This window comes from Mobula birostris, chromosome 24 (genome assembly GCF_030028105.1).
Source record: "Mobula birostris isolate sMobBir1 chromosome 24, sMobBir1.hap1, whole genome shotgun sequence".
NCBI lineage: Eukaryota > Metazoa > Chordata > Chondrichthyes > Myliobatiformes > Myliobatidae > Mobula > Mobula birostris.
In genome coordinates this window covers 9608519-9629263 of record NC_092393.1, presented here as the reverse complement: position 1 = coordinate 9629263, position 20745 = coordinate 9608519, and the positions used below count along the sequence as shown (strand labels likewise).

Sequence of the window (20745 nt, the reverse complement as noted above, 5' to 3'; positions counted from 1 at the left end):
TTTCTTCCTTCTTCCCTACATCTGTTCCTACATTCTGGTTCCCCTCCCCCGCTTGTATCTAGTTTAAATCCACCCGAGCCTCTCTAGCAAACCTACCTGCAAGAATATTTGTCCCCCTTCAGTTCAGATGTAGACCGTCCCACCGGAACAGGCCCCACCTTCCCTGGAAAACTGTCCAATTATCAATAAATCTGAAACCCTCCCTCCTGCACCATGTCTTCAGCCACGTGTTGATCTGCACTATCTTACTATTTCTAAACCCGCCTGTACATGGCACTGGTAACAATCCTGAGATTGCTATCCTGGAGATCCTGTCCTTTAACTTGGCACCTAACTCCCTAAATCCACCTTTCAGGACCTCCTCACTCTTCCTACCCACGTCATTGGTCCCTACATGGACCACGACATCCGGCTGCTCACCCTCCCTCTTGTAAATACTGAGAACTCGATCCGAGATATCATGGACCTGGCACCAGGGAGGCAACAGACCATCCGGAAATCCCAATCTCTTCCACAGAACCTCCTATCTGTCCCCCTAACTATCGAATCCCCTATCACTACTGCTCTCCTCTTTTCCCTCCTTCCCTTCTGAGCTGAGGGTCCAGTCTCAGTGCCAGAGACGCAACCACTGCAACTTGTTCCTGGTAGGTCGTCCCCATCAACCGTATCCAAAAGAATGTACTTATTATTGGTGGGAATGGCCACAGGAGTGCTCTGCTCATTCTGTCTATTCCCCTTTATTTTGAGGGTTGTGCATTGACTTTGTCCTGGGTGAGACAGCACCAGTTTCATCCCTTGCTGTAACAACACCGACCTGTTTAAGATCGGCTGCTGGCATGTTTTGACACAGCCCAAGTGTTCCAGATTTAGAACGTTGAGAGGCCACACCTTGGGTGGAGATGTGACCCTAAATCCTGAGCGTTTCTTAGGAATTTATTTGAGAGTTACATCAGAGCTTGACAATGGGACTATTAATACAGAGGAGCAGACTACAGGAGTATGTGTGCGTGTTGTGAGATTGTATGTGAGCATTTGTTTCTGTGGCTCAGCCTGTCCATTGTGTTTCAACACTGTGTAGAATGTCTACAGGGAGTGCTTTTCAGCCTGATATGGGAAATAACTTTCGCACCTCAGCACAACCTCGCAACTCTGTGCAACTAAAGAAGTGTTTGATCAATAAATGCAGCAGCAAAATTCATTCTCTCAAACAGAATGAGAATGATCAGGCCATGCTGATGAGTTGAGAGGTGGGTGTGAACCAGCAGAGCGGGAAGGAACTGGGCCATGGATTACCTCCACCTGAGATGACAGACTGTTAGAACACCTCCTTTGATGCTCCCTCAGTGGCGTGGATTTTGTGCTCATTTCTTGAGCCCACACATTGTTCAAAAGAGAGAGAAATAACAGTCCCAGTATCCTGACACCCTCTCGCTGTACCACCCCATTCAATTTGCCTAATTCTAGAAAACCTTTGCTCCAAAGTGGCAGTGCTAAAGGACCGCAGTCTCTGCACAGAAGTAGTGTATAATATGGATTTGGTGGTTTAGTGTAGCTACACTAAAGATCAGACACATTTCAGTGAATATTATTTCTAACCAACACACAGATCTACGGAAAAGAGTACAGTACTCTTTTCCATAGATGCTGCCTGATCTGCAGAGTTCCTTCAGCATTTTGTGTGTGTTGCTCGGATTTCCAGCATCTGCAGATCTTCTCTTGTTTGTGGTTATTATTAACCAGTTGTACACAGTCCTTGGTTATTACTAACCAGTTGTACACAGTCCTTGGAGATTGGAGCTGTGTCACTTGCACTCTCCATTTTCAGTTCCAAGATCTGCCAGTGAGGCCAAGGTGGGAGCCACAGTCCTCCAACAGTGTGGCAGGAGCTACCTGACAGAGCAAGTCAGTGGTAGATCAAGAGGTTCTCCACTCCTTATGCCATTTATGTTGGACTTTGAGAGTTTCACTGACTTGAGGTTGTCAGCTCCATCCCAAAAGTTCCGCCTCCAACCTGGCCTTGAGATCCCAGCAATCCCCCATACTCAACAGCAGAGCGGAATTGATCTTCCTCTCTCTGCCAGATAATTTCTTCCCAAGATGGAGCCCAAATTACGGTGTCTGGTGTCAGATGTATGAGTGATGTGGCCTGCCTAAAGAGCTGACTGAGTGTAATTAGGGATTCAGTCCAGGGCATGTTGGTCCTGGAAGGGAGGAGAGTGATATTGGTTTGCTTTTCTTGCTAAAAGATTTGGAGGAATCTCTAGAGATATCAATCCAGAGCATTAAGGTGCTCCCTGTAGTTAGTCAGTGTTAGAAACATCAGAGGGCAGGAATCACTGATACCATGAAAGTTTAAGGCCTTAATTGTCAACAAAGGCTGTGTTGGTACATTGAAAGTGAGGAGGTGGCACCTGAAATATGGTGCCCCTGAGACCACCCCTTGCTGCCAGATGATGCCCAATTGACCTCTATCAGTTGTGTTCATCCTACAAGACCCAAACTGATCCAAAAATGTGAGTTTAACTCTGGTATTTCAGATATGTGTGCTGTTATGAAACTGTAATATTAATATAATAAACCAATTGATTTCCTAAAATTCTTTGGGGAATGGGTGTAGGCTATACTTAACCAATCTGGCCCTGTGCCACCAACAAGTGACTCAGCCAGCATTAAGTTCTGTTTCTATAACTGAAAAGTAGCTAGTGGCAGCCACACCCAGGATATTTAGTTTCTATTGGTAGGATTTCCAAAACTGAGGGAGCCATCCAAAGGTATATTGAGTAGATAGAATTCAGGAGACAAACAAGAAAATAATTTGAAAGCAATTCAGCAAGTTGCACGAATGTGGAATGCACTGCTTGGAAGGTTGGTGAAATAAATTCCAAATTTCCATAAGGAATAATTTCCATCAAAAATCTTGAAGATACTGGAAATCTGAAATAAAAAGAACAGTTAGTGGAAATACTCAAACCAGTCAGTCAGTACGTATGAAAACAAAAAATGTTAATGTTTCAGCTTTGAGCACCAATGAAGGGTCTTTACCTTAAAACCTTAACTCTGTTTCCTCTTACACAGACGCTGAATGCACTTGAGTCCAGCATTTCCTGGTTTAATTTAAGGACAAAAATTGATTCAATTTTGATAGAGCAAAGCTTTAGTCACTATGGAGAAATTAGACCTTAACTTCTACTCAAACAATTCCATTACATCAGAGTTGATTTAGCTTTTGTAGGGTTAAGGGATGCTTGCATTATAGAGAATATGAAGAAAGCAGAAGTCAAAACCAATATTTCACCCAATGCAAATCCAGTTTAATTTCATTAACCTTACATCAGAATTTCTAATGCTGCTTGTTCCTCTTTATTGAACTTCTCATCCATACAACTGTCTCAGAGTGGGGTTGCCAACTCTGATTCACAGATTAGTAGTGCCTGGGTTAATTGAGGTTGTGGGGTTCCTGGGGCAGCATGTCTTGAAGGGCTGAAGGGCCTACTTCGCACTGTATTGCTAAACAGAAAAATACATGACCTTCCCTCTTTTAACTGAGTCCCTGGTTTCTACACATGTACTGTAGTTTTCACAAAAGTGTTGTAAGCTAGTACATGTTCTATTGACCTTCCACAATGCTTCTCAAGATTCAAAAATTCAAAGTAAGTGTTTTATTAAAATATGTATACCATATACACCTTACAGGCATCCACAAAACAAAGAAACTCAATATGATCCACAAGAAACCCCACACAGCAAAGACTGACAAACATACAATGTGTGATAAAAGAGCAACTGGTGCAAACAATAAAAAAGTAAACCAATACTACTCAGAACATGAACCATAGAGTTCCCGAAAGTGAGCCTCTCATCTGATCACAAACCAAAAGAAATTAGTTTCTTTTATGAGAAATTATTTTTTCAAATGCTTGGTATTATAGCAAGGGAGTGTTTAAAAGATGGCATCACGCTCTTGAAGGCTTTCTTCTTCATGTTATTCTCAACAACACTGGACCCTTTGCAACAACTTATCCTTTGTTACTGAGAACATTTTGCGATACCTTCATCCCAAATGGGACATTGATATGTGTCACTTGTCAAGTAACATTGATTCTCTTCAATGACATTAAGGTGGGCGTAACACACACAAAATGCTGGTGGAACGCAGCAGTCCAGGCAGCATCTATAGGAAGAAGTACAGTCGGCGTTTCAGGCCGAAACCCTTCATTAGCAGAGACCGCTAACATGGGCATATTATGCTCGAAATGTGGGCAATGAAGTATTGATCACCTACTGTGTTAGGAGCCACTTTGTAATTTCTGCAGAGTTGAGCAGTCTTATCTACCACTACCTTGAAACTCCATTACTGTCACTGATGCCCCATGGCCCTCACAATGCTTAATTCTTCTACTTGAGTGTTGAAACATGTACTGGGCTATGCACACAGCAGATTAGACTGGCACATTCAGTTTTATGCACTTGATGCTTGTGTAGGTATCCCTCAACATCTCTATGTTATTGCAGGAGCTTTATGTGTTTAGGATGAGTACAACTCTACAATCCACTTTCAATATTCTCAAACAGTTTGCTTTCTAGACCTGTTGAACTGTTGCCATAGTCCAGCACCATCATGGATGAGCCTTGCCTTTTGTTGATCAAAAGGCACACTTGTTATTTGCCTAATGCTTACAAGGGTGACATACCTTCTTAACTTCACTCTGCTTCTTGTTCATGGTATCTTCCTGAACTTTGTCATGTATAATCCTCCTGATAGTAAAGCAATCAGGGGCTGTGTGATCATTCTGATAGATATTTAAATTATTATTCCTTCTTCTCACTTTAAAATAGTCTCTTCATGTTGCTGATCTTCTTCAATGTTATACAAACCTTATTTCCACATTTTTTATGATGTTTAAAGGGAAGTTGAGGAGGAACCTTGTCTTTCAGAGGGTGATGAATATGTGAAACAAACTGCCAGCAGAGGTGGTAGATGCAAGTTCATTATAACATTTAAGAGAAGTTTTGATATATACATGGATGAAAAGGGTATGGAGAACTATGGAGTACTGGTTGCAGGTAGAGTACACGTAGATGGGACTAGGCAGAAGACCAGCTAGCATGGACTAGATGAGTTGAAGGATCTGCTTCTGTGTGGTACTGCTCTATGACTGCAGTTGTTCCTCTCTCCCACTGAGACAGAGCTCCACTGCATGTTCTGCACAGGTTAGCCCTATATCCAGGGGCGTTCTGCCCATGTGCCCTTGCATTCTACATCTGGCACACCTTGCTGCCTTGAGCCAAAATCCTTGTGATTCTTACTGCAGTGGGCTTCACACACAGACCAACCCTCCCCATCTCTCTTGCTTATACAATGGAGCCCCCACTGCCAGCTGGTATTCAGAGTTTAGATTAACTTTCTGAACTGGCGGAAATTCCTTTGTATTTTTTAAGAGGCCATTTCCTTCAATTTGGTAATCTTGCCTAATTGTTCAAAATGTCAAATCTTGAATCATTAACTAAGCTGGACTGAATCCACTGATCCGTTAGACACAGAAAGTCGTCTGTGTTTAATTTGCAAGGCCGCCACATATTTTTTGGAGTAATTATACTGACACTAGTCAGCTTTTCTGAGCCCAGGTTACATACATCTAACTTGCCAGTTTCTGATGACGCTCTGTTGAAGTAATTTTGTAACTCCCCTGTAAGGTACAATATCAACTTTTAATAGTTCAAGTTAATATCAAAGAATATATACAGTATACAACCTGAAATACTTACTCCTCACAGGCATCCACAAAACAGAAGAAACCCCCAAAGAATAAATGATAGAAAAAAATGGTAAAACCCAAAGCCCTTCCCACATACAAGCAGCAGCAAAGCATCAATCCTCCCTCTCCTCCTGCCTTTTCCAGCAGGAAGCATCAATGCTCACGCCCACCAAGCAAGCAATAGCAAAGCCCCTATATTGGACCTGAACATAGTTTAGAAGGTTATGGGCCATGTGCTGGCAAATGGAAATAGCTTGGATGGGCATCTTGGTTGGCATGGACTGTTGGACCAAAGGGCCTGTTTACATGTTGTATAAATATATGGCTCCATAACTTCAAATTGATCTTGAATTTGTCAACAATGTATGAGTCCTTTTCCTTCTCATGGGGCTGTTGTCTTCTTGATCTCATTCTAAGCATCTCCACTCTCATTCTCTGTTATGTACCCAAGACATCACTTGCACTTCATTGCTTTAGGAACTGGTCTTCTGCCCCTCATTGCTACCACCAAGATTTCTTGATGATGTGGTCCTTGGTAGTCTGGAAGGTTAAGGGAGTTAGAATATTGGAGAGTTTGAGCCCTGGCCTTGTGGAGAGTGACACCAATATCACAAAGTGGTAAGGTTGCGCAGCAGAGGATTGTAGGGATCAGCCAGAAGTATAAAAACCAAAAAAGGTTTCTGTGATGGGAACCCAAAAAGGAATTGTACTGAAAACAAAACAGAGAACGGTGGGAATACTCAGCATTAGAAACATAGAAAACCTACAGCACAATACATGCCTTTCAGCCCACAAAACTGTGCAGAACATGCCCTTACCTTAGAACTACCTGGACTTACCCATAGCCCTCTACTTTTCTAAGCTCTATATACCTGTCCAGGAGTCTCTTAAAAGACCCTATCTTTCCGCCTCCACCACCGCCGCCGGCAGCCCATTCCACACACTCACCACTCTCTGCGTAAAAAAACTTGCCCCTGACATCTCCTCTGTACCTACTTCCAAGCACCTTAAAACTATGCCCTCTCAGAGGATACTAACTTTATATGATTTTATTTTGGGTGCTTTTTCTTTATTATTATGAATTGCATATTAGTCATGTTTGTTTTGCACTGTATAAATCTCTTTTTTGCTGGTGGGTTTTCTCCTGTTATATTGTAGAAACTCATAAATAAATTAATTTAAAAAACTCTGCCCTTTCGTGCTAGCCATTTCAGCTCTGGGAAAAAGCCCCTGACTATCCACACAATCAATGCCGCAAATGCCTTTGTGATGGCTACTTTTCACATTGTATGTCAATGATTTGGATGACAGAATTGAGGGCTTTTTGGCCAAGTTTGCAGACAATACAAAGATATCTGAAGGAGGCAAATAGTGTTGAGAAAGAGGGAGTCTGCAGAAGGGCTTAGATACATTACGAGAATGGGTAAAGAAGTACCAGATGGAATGCACTATAGGGAAGTTTATGGTCATGCACTTTAGTAGAAGGAATAAAGGTGTAGACTATTTGCTGATTGGGGAGTGTGACCGAGTTTTTGGACAGGAACCTTCCATTTCCAAACTGCCTAGCCAGTTAAACAGGTTGTCATTCCATCTGAAATATTTTGAAACTTTAATTTTGTTAATTATCAATAAGAATGAGGAAGAATAATTTGATACTTTCTGTGATGTTACTCCTGAGAACATTTATTAGAAAGTCCTAAGGGTTAATTTTTGATTGCTGGAGATTCAGGGTGGTGACCCTAATTTGAAAAGCAGCCTGAAACCATGCTTCCACTCCATTGTTATTTACTCCTGCCCTCCCCCTCCCCCCACTGAGTGGGAGCACATCTATACCACAAGCTGAGCTCAGGGTTCATCAAAGGTTTGTTTCCTCCTAAGGAATGATGTAGTCTCTGAGCTCCCTCAAGGGGTAGGAAGCAGTACTGCAGTATTCAGATCTCTGCTTGCCCTAGAGTCCGTTCTCAGTACTTCCTTTGAATACTGAAATTGCTTACCACCAAGAAGAGCACAGAATGCAGTTTTGATGCTGTTCTTTCTGGGGACCGTGTTGGATCTGCTCCATTATTTTTTTGGTATTCTTCTTGTTCTGTTGTTCACATCTCTCCACTCCCCGCTCCAGATTCTCAGCCTGCCTTATCCTTCAATAGCTTTCCCAGATCCTGTGACTTTGGCCTCTCCTACACCCCATTTCTATTGCTCCACTATTAATGGCAAGGCTTCCAGTTGTGTAGGTAGTGAACTGTGGAATTTCTTCCAGCTGCTCTTCTTCCTTAAAGCTGCTCTTTTGTCAGCCATGCCAATGCCCCCTTCTTTTGCTCAATGCTAGTTTTGGTTTGAATTGACTCATTTGAAGCACATTGAAATATCTGCTCATATTAAAAGCTCTGTACAAACATGTGTTGTTTGTAAGGACGTTAATGTTAAGCCTGCAGACTTGTGGTGGAAGGGAACTGATCCATCAATCTCCATTGATTCTGAGACAGACCTTAAGACAAAGAGGATTTGAGCTAGGGAGAGAAGCAATAGTCCATGTTTGCATTTAGAACATTACTGACATTTTAATTGAATACTAACAACCTCAGTTATTTCCAGCAGAGATCTTCTGCAACAAGACACAGTTGATAGGATCAAAATTTTAAGTAGATTTGAGTGGAAGACCTGTGACCCAGGGAGCTGCTTCAGCAAGCAGTGGATACACAGAATTGCAGACATCTTTGGAATCATTTGCACCAATCCCATTAAATAATCAGGGAGGCAACTCCCTGATTGAGGCAAATCAATTTACCCCTTTGGTATCACCATTCAATGTGATCATGGCTGATCAATGCTGCCTTCAGCTTCCCTCTATCCCAGCTTCCCATAACCCTCGATTCCTCAGTCTTTCAAATAGCTATCTGTCATCAACTCAGGTATTTCTCCACTAGTTAATTCCAAAGAAGAATTTTCTATGTGCCTCATTTTTACTGAAAGGCCTTTTACTCTATAACTAAAGTGGAAACATTTCAACATTTGCCTCTATCAAGGCTTCTTAGGATCTTATCAGTTTGATTAAGGTCACCCCTCATTCTTCTAAACTCCAAGAAATTTGTTTACCAGTAGGATAACCCATTAACCTGCTGAATCTCCTTTAGGCTTTCATGATACCACGATATTCTTTCGTAGGTAAGGGGGCCTAAATTCTTCCCTTATTTCTGGTATCACTCACCAATTATTACTCCCAATTTTTAAAACTTCAGCACCTTCACAATGAAGTCCAATATGCCACTTGGCTGCCTTATGACTTGTTAAACTTGCCTGCTAACTTTACTGATACATATACTAGACACAGGATCCCTCTGTAATTATTTGTAGCATCTTTCCATTTAGGTAATAATCTGACTTTTGATTCCACTTGTCAAAATGCATGACTTCACACTTCCCCATGTTAAACTCTAACTCAGTCTCTCTATATGTTATTGCAGAATCATTATGTGGAGAGTTGCAATATGTCAGTCCACCTATTACATCACTGGCAAACTTGGAAGCCTTGCATTTTGTTCCCTTTTCCAGGTCATTAATGTAAACAGTAAGCAACTGAGAACCAAGAATCACTTCTTGGGATCCTTAACTCATCCCCCAGCCTGAAAAGGCCTATTTATTCAAACTCTGTTTCCTATGTGATAGCTAGTTTTCAATCTACAATGTTTGTATGTCAATACACATCGTCTAACATCCTAGGCTCTTAGTTTCTGTGTGGCATTTTGTCAAATTCCTTTTTGAAATCTAAATACTCTACATCTACAGGTTACTCTTTATCAACTCTCTCTGACAAACCTTTCACAAAACAATCTTGCTCTGATTTGATTATACAAGTTGAAACTCTGTAGTCTGGCACCCTTGGGACCTGACCAGTGCTGGAACTCAGAAATAGCCCCAATCACCTTCCTCAGCAGGAGATCTGTCTGAGTGGTGAATCTGTGGAATTCCCTGCAACGGGAAAACAGTTGAGGCCAGTTCATTGGCTATATTTAAGAGGGAGTTGGATATGGGCCTTGTGGCTAAAGGGATCAGGGGGTATGGAGGGAAGGCTGGTACAGGGTTCTGAGTTGGATGATCAGCCATGATCACACTGAATGGCGGTGCAGGCTTGAAGGGCCGAATGGCCTACTCCTGCACCTATTTTTTATGTTTCTTTGTAAGTATGATGGGACCACTGTGGGAAATCAGAACTGGAGAGTTCTGATACATGTCAGTTGCAAGAGTTGCACTGGTAGATACATTGGATACTGATTTGTACAGATTTTAATTAAATTTTGATCTCAGTTAAAATTAGTTGTTACTGAACTGTACTACATATTCAACGCATGCCAGGGGGTGTGAGTTGCTAGACCACAGGATATTGGACCAGAGAGTTTCAACCTGCTTTCAGCCTTCTGAAATTGCCATTTTTTCTTTGATTATTTGGCTCTAGCATTTTGCCTTCAATAGGTGTTAAAACTAACTGGCTTACAGTTCTCTGCCTTGTGTCTTTTTTGAACAAGGAAGATCCAATCTTTCAGTGCCTCCATTGAATTTAGTCATTTCTGAAAATTTCAACCAATGTGTCCACTACTTTTGCACCACCTCCTTTAAAACCATCGGTTGGAAGCTTTGGGTGTTGTATTAGAACAATGCTGTGTGGAACAAGCTTCCAGCAGAAGTGGTTGAGGCAGGTTCGATGTTGGCGTTTAAAGTTAAATTGGACAGCTATATGGACAGGAAAGGAATGGAGGGTTATGGGCTGAGTGCATGTTGGTGGAACTAGGTGAGAGTAAGAGTTCGATACGGACTAGGAGGGCCAAGGTGGCCTGTTTCCATGCTGTAATTGTTATACGGTTAATGCAATATACCTGCATTCATCAAACCCTTTGTTGGAACTGAAAGGAAAGGGGCAGAAGGTGGGAGGAGGGGAAGGAGTACAAGCAGGCAGACCAGGTGAAGAGGAAGGGAATGAAGTAAGAAGCTGAGAGGGGATAAGTGGATGAGGTAAATAGTTTGAAGACAGAGAAACCTAATAGTGGACCATGGAAGAAAGGAAAGGAACCAGAGGGAGGTAATTGGCAGATAAGGAGAAGAGGGATGAGAGGGTAATGAGGAATGGGAAAAGAGAGAAGGAAAGGGGAGTCAGAAATTACTGGAAGTCAGAGAAATCAATGCTCTTTCTTCTCTCTTTTAGCATTCTTTTGTGTTTGCAGTATACCACAGTGCAAAATACCCCTATTGTATTGAAAATCTTGCAGCAGTACTTCAGATGTGACAGTCCATTAAGGATAGGATGATTTCTGGTGGTTGTTTAGTGCTGACATAGCCCACAACCTGCTCTTCACCTGATCTAAGCTGCAAATGTCTTTTTGACTTTTCTGTGACAGACTTCTATAACACCATTAGTTACTCCATAGTTGGACCCATATTTAACCCCCTCAATCACCAATGGAGCATAAAAATCTTAAAAAGTATTGAGAAAAAATTGTAATTAGGCTGAGAACCCCAGGTCTTATGTGAATGATGGATAAAAGTATTTTTTTCCTTGCTCCAGATACAAAAATGGCTTTGAAGTTCCTGAGGAAGAAGACAACCAAACTGAAGAGTTTCCTCAGAGAGTACAGCATCTCCCTTTATCTGTCAGCCTCACCTTTCATCATTGACATGTTTGGTATCGCCTTTGAAACCGATGAGTATTATGTATTTGCCCAGGAATATGCTACAGCAGGAGATCTGTTTGACATCATTCCGCCTCAGGTACACAACCCATTTTGTGTTGTGTTTGACCTTCTTATCTGTAATGTCCTTCAGTTATTTGAGAGATTTGCTACTATCCCACTATCCTCCCTCGCATAAGACACAATAATTTCTAACCTCCGCCTCGCCAGTTACAGGTACAGGCAGCAGACTTTTGTAGAGGGAATTGGGTGGGAGGTCGAGGTTAATCTATCCTAATTGCTATTTTGTTGTAAGGTTTACTTCATGCCTAGGCAACTCTGCACTTCTGTGATTGATTAGCACATGGGGGCCAGAGTGCAGAAGATAATTTAAACTTAGGTGTTTGATATTACCTTCAATAAAGTTACGTTGAGACAAAGGCCAAAAATTAGTTAAAATTAAAATTGATGCTCATTAAATTGAGAGGAAGTGGATATATATCAAAGTTTTTTTTTGTTATGTTTAAAGTTTTGTAATTTGCTCAATTGTTGCCAATTCCTTTCAGTCAAATCAACAGTCCTATCTCCCTGGCTATAAAGTCATCTCTTTCTTAATTTCAAACTTAGACCATAAGATTTTTTTTATAGATATCCATTAGTTTCATGAGACCATGGATTTGTACCTTGGAAGGTTTCTAGGGCACAGGCCTGGGCAAGGTTGTATGGAAGACAAGCAGTTGCCCATGCTGCAAGTCTCCTCTCTCTAACACCACCGATGTTGTCCAAGGGAAGGGCATTAGGACCCACACAGCTTGGCACTGGTGTCGTCGCAGAGCAATGTGTGGTTAAGTGCCTTGCTCAAGGACACAACATGCTGCCTCAGCCAAGGCTCGAACTAGCAACCTTCAAATCACTAGACGAATGCCTTAACCACTTGGCCACGTGCCAACACAGACCATAAGATATAGAAACAGAATTAGGCCATTTGACCTATCAGGTCTGCTCCACCATTCAATGATGACTGATTTTATTTTAAACCCATTTTACTTTCTTCTCCCCATAACCCTTAAACCATTCAATAACCTATAAATATCTACCTTAAATACACCCAATGACTTAACCGCTACAGCTCTCTGTGACAATAAATTCCACACATTCACCGTCTTCTGGCAGAAAAAGAATTCCTCCTCATCTCAGTTTTAAAGGTACGTCATTTTATCCTGAGGCTGTACCTCAGATCCTAGGTTTTCCTACTGATGGAAACGTTCTCTCCACATCTGCACTATTCAGGCCTTTCAGTATCTGGGAGGTTTCAATTCTTGTGAACCTCCTTTGGACCCTTTCCAGAGCCCAATTTCTTATCCTCCCTGGGTCTGAAGACCTCTAACCAAATACATTTTCATTTTGATCCAACTGAAAGTCCTTGCTTGAGTATATTCCCCCTTCAATTGACACCTTCTCTGTTATGAGAATCTTTCACCCTTTATGATTCTCCTTCAAGCCCTTAAGGGATTCTCCATGATCCCCTAACTTAGCAATGTATCTGTTACTTTTGTTTCTTGGGAGGTAGAGTGGTGAAGCTCGATGAGTTGCCAGCTCACAGAAGCAGAGACCCATGTTCATTCTTGAGCTCGGGTGTTGTCTGTGTGGGGTTTGTATGCACTTTCTGTGAATGCATGGGTTTCCTCTGGGTATTCCAGTTTGCCTCTGCCGACATTCCAAAGCTGTGCAGTAATTGGCCACTGTAATTTGAGTGTAAAATTATGGGAGTGGGGGGAATGGGGTGGGTTTAGAAGTGTAAGATGTTGAGAATGTGGGAGATAAATACTGGGAGTAATTTGGATTAGTGTGAATGAGTGTTCAGTAGTCTAGACTCAGTGGGCTGAAGGCCCTGCTTCTGCACAAAACTGGTCCCCCTCTAAGCACCTCAGTCCTAATGTTGTGTTCTGGCAAACCAATGTTCTTGTGTCAAAATTTACTTCACAACATAAAGCCTGGTTTCAATATGTGTTCATTATTCTCTCAAAGGTTGGTCTCCCTGAACAAATTGCCAAACGCTGTGTGCACCAAGTTGCTTTAGCTCTGGACTATCTGCACAGTAGGAAGCTGGTACACCGTGACATCAAGCCCGAGAACATCCTCATCTTTGACAAGGAGTGCCGCAAGGTCAAACTGTCAGATTTTGGAATGACCCGTCGGGCTGGTACTCCTGTCAAGCGGGTGAGTGGTACCATCCCTTACACTGCTCCGGAGCTCTGCGATGCCTCCAAGCATGAGGGCTTCTCCGTGGAGTACAGCATTGATGTCTGGGCTTTCGGGGTGCTACTCTTCTGCATGCTCACGGGGAACTTCCCCTGGGAGAAAGCCCTCCTCTCAGACTCATTCTACGATGAATTTGTGAGATGGCAAAAACGCAGAGGGTCTAATGTGCCGTCACAGTGGAGGAGGTTCACCGACGATGCTCTCCGCATGTTCCGGAAACTTCTGCCTATCGAACCGGAGCGAAGGTGCTCAGTCAAGGAGATATTCAGGTACCTGAGTTATCGGTGGATGCTAGACACAGATTGCAGTAACAGCATTGCTGATGGGAGCTCTTCCTCGGAGGAAGACCTGGTGGCCAGGATGAAGCAACAGAGTCTGTCTCCCGTGTGCAGCATTGCAAAGAATGGCATCTCCATGGAAACTCCATCCTCGCGTTTCACGTCTGTGACAACGTCCAGCTCCCTCTCATCTAACAGCAGCTATGAGAGGGCATCAAGGGAGAGCAACAACACCAGGATTCTGGTCACCACACCTATTGAGATCTGTGTCTAGCTGACATTGAAATGTCCGAGTCGTGGTTGCTTTTTAAGTGTGACAAACAACATGTCTTACAGAGTAACGAACTTATTCTTACTGAAGGAAACAAGTGTTTGTTGCTTTGGGAGTCATCGTGAGCTGTCAACTGGGGCTCAAACTCCAATGGGGCTCGCTCTGAACTATTGATCTTCAAAGCCTTCACCCTAAGCTGATTCTCACCATTTGTGGCTAAGTTGCTTTGTGTCTTTGGGTCAGGGAAGATGACACATGAGACACAGTGACTAACATCAGGAGATGAAATGGCTCATGGGTCCAAAGAAACGAGGCACGACTTTTGCAAAGATCTCAACCGATTAAGATCGATTTCTGCAGAACGATCCACTTTTTCAATTAAATATCGCGAGTAAATGTCAAGGGCACTGTGCATTGACAAGATTGTGGCAGTTGCTTCTGTTCAAATGGCTTTTCTTCCTAAGGGCTTGGTAGTGTTCACTGAAAGGAGTGAACACTCTGCACAAGTCATCTTTACCAACAATCACCTTTCACTAATGTGACTGTGACTTCCCATTTCCAAACACTAATTTATTGGTTCAGATTTTTAAAAGTTCAAGTTAACCTTATTTTGCGCCTAGCAGCTTTTGTCCTCTCTCTTTCCCAGGCACTGGTAGCATGTGAGCTGATAACTGTCTAAACATCATACTTAATAACCAGTAGTAAGCTGATCTTACAACACTAATGAAGTTAATATTTCATCGAACAAAAATAGGTAACATTTAGATCATTGCTAGAATTAGGTAAGTTAAGTGATGAGGTAGTTTCAGTGCAAAGGAATAAACCCTGATGATCAAGAGCAAGGGCACCAACATCACTTCTCAAATACTTTTCATTCTGACCTCTTAACCCTTTTCATCCTGGCATGGACCAGCTGGACCATGCAGCCTGTTGCTCTGATGTGTTATATGTTCTGTGTCTATCCTTTGAATCAGTGTGTGCTCAAGGGGGTGGATTTTGTTGTCTGTTTCACTCCTGTGTCATACTGTGCCTGTTACAGTGAGGTCTGAATGGAACTAACACTGGTATCAGCAGAACTCAGGTGGTAAGTTTAGGTAGTGGTGACATTGAGTGTGAGTTCAGAGCCTGTACCAGCTTCTCCGGAGCATTGCTGGGAGCTTGCCTAAGGAGAAGTTGGGGGGAGAGGTGTTAAAGGAGGCCAGTTTGCAATCCAATTCCAATTAGTTCTCAATGTTTCCCAGAGAAGTAGTCTGCAGCAACTGCTTGAGGGGTTGAACTGTTTTAGAGATTACAACCTTTAAAACACCACAGCTGTTCAGCCGATAGGTGCATTGCCTCAAGACACCAATGTCCTGGGTTCTGCCCTGACTTCCAGTGCCATCTGTGTGGATCTATCCCAATAAGCTTGTGGATTTCCTCCAAGAGATTTGGTTTCCAGTACAGGTTGGTAGGTTAATGCCACTTGAAAACGTGAGTGTGCAGGTGAGTGATAGAATCTTGGGGGGGGGGGGGCAGGGGGGTGTTGATAGGAATGTGGGCCAAATAACTGAGATTGATGTTGGATTACAGTAAATGGGTATTTGATGGTCAGTGTGGTCTAGGTGGGCCAACTATTTTTATAGTTGTTAGGCTCCTGCTGTGTTTATTGATCCTTTGTCAAAGATCCTGTTGTCAACACCCAGCTGATTCCCTTCCTTTCCACATCTTCCTTGTATATAGAAAAAAAGGAAACATCAGTTCAGTGAATTGTGCAAATTACAATCAATATGTAGACTACAACATAGTTCAACCAACTCCAGATACAGTGTAGAGTGTGAGACTTCCCTATCAGATCCTCAGTAGCACTGGGCACATGGAAAGTGCAAGAGAGGCACTCTCAGACTACTGTGGCCTCAACCATGGCACCCACAGCAGGGAAATTCTCTCTTGGCTCGACTTTTTGCTGAAGGTTTTGAAGGTACAGTATGACTTCAAAAGTGAGGCATGCCTAACAGCCAGTTGTCTGGGTAATGTTCTTGTGGCAGAGGGGTTGGGTTATGCATCTGATGAAAAAGTCAGGCTTATGGTAACTCTCAATAAGGCTAATGACTGAAGGTAATTTTAACTCAACTCGCTAAGTGGTATACAGAGACAGCAAAGTAAATGAAAGTAGGAATATCCAGTGGAAGACTGACCTAATTTATTGCTTATCCAGACCTCATCTCTGTAGTATTACTGTGATCTTGCAGTCCTGTTCTTGTGATGAAGCTCGAATCCCCATCTGCAGGCAGCTGGTAAAGCACCTGACACTAGTTGGTATTTATCATCTTCCAGTCATAAGGTCCATCCATGAAGCTAAGCAGTGGCACTGTGTCCTTTGACCCACTAAATGTAACAAAAGCCACACAACCAATTGGATTACTGGAAATCAAATTGTTGCCAAGGAATCTAGTTTTAAAACACTTTTTAAAAGATGAGAAAGTCCTTTAGTCTATCAGAGTTCAGGTGTGTAAAATTACCAAGCAGACAAGATGTTATCTGTGGCAACCGTTTGAGGGCACAATTGGTTAACTGGCTGGTGGATGTTTTTAGGAGGATGTATGTGTTTACTCTTATAAGGCTCTGGCTACACTTTTTACTTCAGATTGCCTCTCGACATTCTTCCCAACTGGCACTCCTCATTCTTTAAACATCAAGACATGCAAAAAATAACAGGAAATTTAGGATAAGGCATCTTAACAGATTACAATCCTTGTGTATCTTCACTGTGCTTACAAAACAAATGTTTCTAATGTTAATGTATGGGCAATACGCTCTATATACTATCACTTATTTAACAAAGTTTTACAATGAATTGTCATAGATTTTTTTTTATCAATTTGAAAACCGAAAACATAGGGCTATGAAAATGGCATCATAGAGAAAACTTTGTGATGTATACTGTACCTGTGTTCATTCTGCAAAGATTCAAGAGTGTTACTTGGCTGGAACTCTGCAGGAAGGAGCTGGAGATGAGAGCAGCCCAGCTCAGTTTGGTGTATGTGACCTGGGGGGAGAAGGGAGGGAAGTGTTGGAGAAGTGGAGCGGTGTGGCAGGACTGCAATCCACTCTTCTCTCCTTCATTATTGTCATCACCCAGGTGAGCCCAGCCATTGTGGAAAGGGCAATACCTTGTTTGGAACAAGGATCAATGAATGCATCACAATATTTAGTGACAAACTTTAAAGGAATAATTTTTGAAAGAAAACTTCCTGTGAAAGCAAGACAGCAAAATCAATAAGGACCTCTTTGCAAAGATTATATTTGAACTGGGAATCTTAGTCAGCTGATGCCCTGCTTTCTTCTAATGACTGGCAGAAGTGCAAATCAACCTAGATTGTCAATGTTCATCACTCCACTTTAGAAACGCACTCAATTGCTTCTTGTAGACAGTGCAACACTCCATATATAGTATAAAGGACCTCCCCCATACACCTGGTCTCCAAGATGTAGTGTGGGCTACTGAGCTGCCAAACCTTGTGTTTGAATTTTAGTGCAATGGGTATGTTTCTATTCAAAATTCTTCAGTTTCGTTCCTCAGTGAATGGTGTGTCGTTTAACTGTCTGTAGTTTGTGACAGCAATGCATTCTTTTAGTATCCACAGTTTTAGCTCTTAGCTAAAATGTTTCCTGAGCTCTTCTCAGAGCCATACGATCGATTCAATGGTTGCAATGCAATTTGTCTTCCTGTAAGACTTACTTTATAATTTGATTAAAACGACCTAAAAACAACTGTCTCATCACGTCCCTTTGATGCAACAAAAGGCCAAAGAGTGCACAGCATATGAAAGAAGGTGAAGAGGTTGCAACAACTGAGAGAATGTGAAGGTTGTACACTGCAGGGCAGAGTACAGAGAGTACAAAAAATGATGCATTTACAGAAAACAGGAAACATTCACTGATGGTGCAGTATTAGAGCAGTTATATTTACTTCAAAGTTCAGGCAGAATGAAATTTTCTAAACTAAGGATGGGCTTTTACTTGGTATGCTCAGTGCACAAGAACCATGGATCAGAGTTTTGATGGGATGAGTTTTGCTTTTTATCATCCATTCATGGGTTATGGACAATATGGGAAATAACATCATTTACAGGTCTTCCCTAATGACCCCTGCACTGGCAGGTCTGGAGTCACATTAGGCCAGATCAGATATGGGTGACAAACTTCCATTGTGAAGACCCTGATGGAATAAAGGAAGCAAAGTATATTACACAGCCCTACAATAGCGATAGGAAGGTATTACAATATGTGACAGAAATACAAATCGTCTACAATGTCAATAGCTTATAAAGCGGGTTTAATGTCAGCAGAAATTAGCAAATTGCATTACAGGAGAGTGTGCACAGTACATCAGAGACATATACAGAATTAACAGCATTGACAGCTGTTTGAAGTCAGAAAGCTGTTGATTGATGGGACACACTGAAGGAATGAGAATGCATCTCTGGTTGAGGTATCATGCAGAGGGAGAATTATTCCTTTCATATCAATTCATACGTCCAGTCCAAAATAAAGTTGTGTGGAAGTTTCAATAAGCAACTCTATTTGGGATGTACTATTGCACATCACAAAACAATGCATATGCCTTTGAAAGGAGGGGTCTGATTTTCCACAAAGATTAATCTTGAAAAAGTTGAACGTTAATGGGCTTGATGTTGAGAAGGAATTTCAGAATGTTATGAGAAAAAGGTGATTCAGACCATCTCACCTGCTCTGCTATTCAGTTTGGTCATGGACAATATTCTGCATATTCCTTAGTACCCGTATCTGAAGATAATCTGCCTACTAGTTGATTCCTGAAATTGATTGTCAGATTACTACCTCCATTTGTAGGAAAAACTGCTCTTAGGCTTCTGAATAGCTTTTGTCTAATTTGACATTCTCTCGTTCTTGATTGTCATAATGGAGAAAATAGTTATGTCTTTATACTTTTTTTTACATTTATTGGTTCACCTTTCAATCTCTTTCAAGATTCTTATAACAGTGCTTATATTTCAGCTGCCTAAAATTCAACATCATTCTGGTCAGTGAGCAGATAGCTCTGAAAAAAATATTCAAAGCATTTCCCAGATATCAACGGATGAAGCAAACAAAAACAACTTCACTTTCCGGGCATGTGGCCTCAGTGCTTCCATTTGGGATAATAAAAGGGACATCTTGGATCACTTCCCTACTTGGCATCCAACCATTGCCAACTCTCTGCCACTTTCCCTCTGCAAGCCCACATCATTCAATGTCCACCTGGGAAAAAGATCTCCCTTATGATTTCATCTTTCTATCTTCAAATTCCAAGCTTTTTATCTCTAGCCTTCCAGCATGAGGGCATTTCTCATAAAAACTTCAAAAACCACCACCTCTCTCTTTCCATCTATCTGTTCATCTCTCTCAACCCAGCTATTGCATTGTGAGGCCCTTCTCCTTACTTTCCCTTCCATTCATTGGCTGAATTATTACACCTCCCTAATTTCCCATTTGAAGTTGGAGGAGAGCTCTTAGTGAAGGATCTTCCTCTCCATGTGAGGTTGATGATAATGACTTGCTAAATTTCAGAAGACAAGAACTACCAGACTGCTATAATTCTACAATCACTACAGTGGCAGAGCAGATAAGGATGGACAATCACTTTCCTTGAGCGTAATGGTTCCTCTGTGACATTCTGGTAGCCTTGTGGCCATCCCCACTAATGTTTTGTCCCTGTGGTTTGAGCTTGTCATATTTCAGCCTTAAGCCTTCCTGAATGACTGAGGGCAGCAACAATCACTATGCTACACATTGGTATACGCTCAGCTTAGCTCCTTCTGATTCAAATGAAGGAGTCTTGACATTCACTGATTCATCAACCAGCCTATCTTCTTCCTAACATAAAATTTGTGTCCATCCAAAACTCTGATGCTACAACAGCTGGGCAACAGTGCCAGAGTCAGAATTTATTGGCCATTTCTAACTCTCCTTGAGAAGGTGATGATGAGCCCCCCCCCGCCCCCGAACCACTGCAATCCTTCTTGTGAAGGTGCGTCCATCATCCTACACCATCAGGACAGCTGGGATTTTAGGCCAGAGACAATGAAGGACCTTCAAGTCAGAATGTTGTGAAAATCTGAGGGTGGTGTTCCCATCTGTCTGTTATCATCGATCTTCTTTCTTTTCAAATCTTTTTATTATTATCATCCAAAATTAACAGGAGTACATCGAAGTAAGCAACACTTACAATATCTCAAGAAAAAGAACATTATTTTAAAGATTGAAAAATTTTTGTGATTAAAAAAAACCCCTACTAAGCGAGAAAGTGGGAAAAGAAAACCATTAGGTGTTCAACCCCAGAGCCATGCGTCATACAAAAAGCTTCTAAAGGTAAACATCAAACTGCCAGCAAAAAAAAAGTACCAAAAATTTACAGTTAGATCATGGAGGAAATCTATCAATTAACTCAAATGATAATAACGAGCAAATGAACTTTTTTTCTCAAAATCAAACATAGGTTCAAAGGTTCGACTTCTAATTTT

The 20745-nt window shown here is 41.9% G+C and overlaps 1 protein-coding gene across 2 annotated transcripts in view; it reads left to right on the top strand.

Moving 5' to 3' along the window:
- The window catches only part of LOC140187245 (serine/threonine-protein kinase SBK1-like), a 29502-nt gene extending 13779 nt beyond the window's left edge, over positions 1-15723 (top strand). For both annotated transcript variants that reach the window (XM_072242362.1, XM_072242363.1), the window contains 2 exons: positions 11311-11513; positions 13442-15723. In XM_072242362.1, the coding sequence (XP_072098463.1) occupies positions 11311-11513; positions 13442-14227 (989 nt within the window). In that variant the 3' untranslated portion in view covers positions 14228-15723. The remainder of the gene's footprint in view (positions 1-11310; positions 11514-13441) is intronic.
- The last annotated feature ends 5022 nt before the right edge of the window (positions 15724-20745 follow it).